The sequence below is a fragment of the Hordeum vulgare genome, unplaced genomic scaffold (assembly GCF_904849725.1).
Source record: "Hordeum vulgare subsp. vulgare unplaced genomic scaffold, MorexV3_pseudomolecules_assembly, whole genome shotgun sequence".
Lineage (NCBI taxonomy): Eukaryota > Viridiplantae > Streptophyta > Magnoliopsida > Poales > Poaceae > Hordeum > Hordeum vulgare.
The window spans coordinates 193,049-196,880 of NW_025422502.1; the positions used below are offsets into that span (position 1 = coordinate 193,049).

The following is a 3,832-nucleotide window of genomic DNA, read 5'->3' on the forward strand; positions in this document are numbered from 1 at the left end:
TGCTAGGTAGGTCTCACTATCTCTTCATTCAGTAGTTGAAGCTTATCCGTAGAGAAGTTATGTTACAGAAGTAGGAGAAAATCGATCTACATTTTCATTCACTTGAATTCGTAGATCAAAGGTTTACGGTTACCAACTCGCCCCGGGTGGGTTCTAGGAATGAGAGCACTTATGTATCGAGGGGCTTTAGCACAAAATGAAGTAGCTAGCTAGCTAACTAAGCTATGATGGAAGGACGGGGCTAGGGGAAGCAAATCTCATTGATTACTTATAATGCCGGATGAAGCAAGTTACAGCATTGGTTCTTTCGTGATTCACGTATATTGGAAATCTCTTTCTTTAGGAAATGGGATGGCATTCAATTCTAACTTAGGGATTCTCTTCTTCCTGAACATTCATGAAAAGAAGGACTCTGGCTTTAATGCTAAAGTTTAGTACTGGGCCGAGCGTACTTACCTACTAGGACTCGGCGGGATACTTATAGATCTCTATGAGCGTAAGGCAAAGTGGGCAAGACTACTTCCACAACTACATTTTCGCTTAAGCAGGACCTGTGAGACCTCGAAGCAACCGTCTACTACTAGTTATAGATGCTATTTCTAATTGAATAGAATGGATGCTTCACAGCGGTTCTGCGACAGGCAGGGCAGCCGGGTGAACATAGGCAGCTGTTCCTATAGAACACAAGTCTTTCTCTAAAGCACGACCTTCCGATTGGACTACGTCTGGTCTCTATCCTTTTTATTCCTAAAATGGGTCCTCGATCAAAATGATCTGGTGTCTATGTCCATGCCTGAGGTTGGTAAACCCTATATCTATTGCGGGGTGGTTTGAGGAAGGGACAGCTTGTAACCCACGACTTACTACTACGAAGATTCTGGCGGAGAGCTTTTCACATATAGATAGGTCGGGATGAGGAAGCTCCGTAGTCAACTAATAGATAGAAAATCCACCTTGTGAACCGTGTTTGTCTTAAAGTACTGTCTGAGAAGGAATATACCTGTTCCAATCCCTCTAGTGGCTATACTGATTGACATAGGTAGCTTTCGTAGTCAAAGCTCACAGGGCCAAATGCTCTATTGGAGTGGGCACGAACACACACAATCAAGGTTCGAAGAACTTCTACTTCACGCCTTGAGGATTCTATGACGCTCACTCAATGGTGTTGTGGCGATTGCAAGCAATCAATAAACGAGGAAGCCAAATTATGGATCCAGGAAGGCTGCATCAGAAGGAAGAGTAGGTGTTGCTATGCCGTTGGCTGGGACTGAGACAGAGAGAGGGGAGCATAGCCCCTATGATCCCGGTAAAGAGTTCCAACTAAGCTCTTCTCAGGTTCTTTCTTTCTCTTCCATTCTTATGTTTATATATTAAAGTGTAGTTTTCTTACTTAAATATAATAATATGAATCTAATATGCCCATTGGTGTTCCAAAAGTACCTTACCGGATTCCCGGAGATGAAGAAGCGACTTGGGTTGACTTATACAATGTTATGTATCGAGAAAGGACACTTTTTTTTTAGTTCACTGCCCTATACATAGAAAGAAGTGCTTTTCCACCGGTATCAACATTCTATCTGGAATCAGTAGCGATAATTGTTGTATTGTGAGCCAGCCCCGTAAGACACTACGCACCTCCAAATTAAATATGATTTTTCCAATCATTTCATTTATACGACCTGCAAATAAGATAAGATCTTGGCTCGCCCTACAAAAAAACAACTATATGCCCTATAAACTTGCTTGCTTCTTCGAATCTCGAAATAACATATAGAAAGTGTTGATGTGATGAGACCATTCTCGATCGATAAATGCGATAGGAGCCTATGTGTTTCACGGGCAGCCGGCCAATAGGGGAAGGTTGTGAATCCGGCGAACCGACCGCTTTAAGAACGTGATTGTCTTCTCTCACTCAGTTATCAATTGACAAAGATGACCCATTCTTTTTCGCCCTAAAAACAACAATGGTATGGTACTTTTTCTTCAAATCTCGATTGTGTGGGTGTCCGCTCATGTTCACGTTACATGCTAAATCAGGCTTTCCTTGGAAAAACCAAGGACAACCCCTATCTCAGTCTCCTTTCTCTTTTCGGGAGCAGAGCTGAAAAAGATGGAGTTACCTGGAGATGAGATTGATTTCTACGGATATGAAGGATAGAAATATGCTATTTGCTGCTATTCCATCTATTTGTGCATCAAGTCCGAAGAAGATCTCAATCTATAATGAAGAAATGATAGTAGCTCGTTGTTTTATAGGCTTTCTCATATTCAGTCGGAAGAGTTTAGGTAAGACTTTCAAAGAAACTCTCGACGGGAGAATCGAGTCTATTCAGGAAGAATTGCAGCAATTCTTCAATCCTAACGAAGTAATTCCGGAGGAATCCAATGAAGAACAACGATTACTTAGGATCAGCTTGCGAATTTGCAGCACCGTAGTAGAATCATTACCAACGGCACGCTGTGCGCCTAAGTGCGAAAAGACAGTGCAAGCTTTGTTATGCCGAAACCTAAATGTAAAGTCAGCAACACTTCTAAATGCCACTTCTTCCCGCCGCATCCGTCTTCAGGACGATATAGTCACAGGTTTTCACTTTTCAGTGAGTGAAAGATTTGTATCCGGGTCTACGTTCAAAGCTTCTACCATAGACCTAATTCGAGAAGGCTTGATAGTCCTAAGAAAGGTGAGGGTGGGGGGTTCTATTTAGGAAGAATAAGAAGAATCTCATTCATGTGTTCATGCTAACAGAAGAGCGGATCCAATACACATAAGACTTTTTATCAGGAAATTCCTAATGTAAATGATGAATTTGGGATGTCATGCCCCACAAGTTAGTTGCCCAAGCGCTCCCTAGGAGGGCAGTCTACCACAAGATAGAGTTTGAGCCTGGAGCCAAAGCCCCAACCCCTCCATTTTAGGTTTTTATCAGGAAAGAATTTCTGGAAGTCATATCGGCCAGATAAGCCTCTGACGGCTCCATATTGATTTTTCCCCAGTTTTCTTTCAGAAGAAGCGGGAGCCATTTTGCATTGAAACTCGGTATCAGCAGAGTCATCTCCTGAGAAAGACTTCTTTCTTATTTATACAAGATTTCAGAGAACATAGTGAAGCCCTCAAAGCGCTAACAAAGTCGTAAGTAGAGAAGTTTTCCAAAAAGATACCTCGTTTTTCCATTAAGTGTGCGTTGTCTGATGAAGAATAACGGGGGAGCCAACTCAATAACCTAGCGGAGGAACCGTCCGGACTTGAAACAGCGGATGCAACCCTTGCATTTCGTTCTTTTGTTCTTTACTCTATTTTCGCTTTGGCACTCACTTCCTTTGGAATAAGGGCATTTTTCTTCTCTACTCGTTCCGTTGACCATCAAACAGTTTCTTAATTATGTTATGTCAAATGATGGGAAAAAGGAAGGAGTAATCAAAAAAGACTAGAACTACCCGATCCGTTGAAATACGATACGAAGGAAACGGACTTCAATCCCTCATTCTTATTGTTTGTTCTTCTGATCCCCTTGTTTTTCACTCGCTTAATTCGGAAGAGGAAAACGACAGCAGCTAAAGTGAGAAATAAACAACTGCTCGGAAAGCTTCGGTTTGAGCGTTGGTTTTGATGACAGTGAAGAAAGCTCGCCCAAAAGACGTACGTGGAACCAATGATACCAAAAAAAGAATCAAATATGAGGAGAACTGGGTGCATTGGTAAACGGCTCCGCCATAGCTTGTACGACTTCTGAATCCTATTAATGGCGCTCTCCGAATAAATAAGTAGATACAGGCGGACTACATACACGTGCTCTCCGAGTAGGGAAAGTGAGAAATCTACGGTCTTCCATCC

General features: G+C 42.2%; 1 protein-coding gene across 1 annotated transcript; it reads left to right on the forward strand.

The window, feature by feature from the left end:
* The first annotated feature begins 1,405 nt into the window (after positions 1–1,405).
* Positions 1,406–2,832, forward strand: LOC123418207 (ATP synthase protein MI25). The gene has a single exon (XM_045106969.1). It carries the CDS (start codon positions 2,127–2,129, stop codon positions 2,703–2,705), a length of 579 nt encoding a protein of 192 aa, XP_044962904.1. The 5' UTR covers positions 1,406–2,126; the 3' UTR covers positions 2,706–2,832.
* The last annotated feature ends 1,000 nt before the right edge of the window (positions 2,833–3,832 follow it).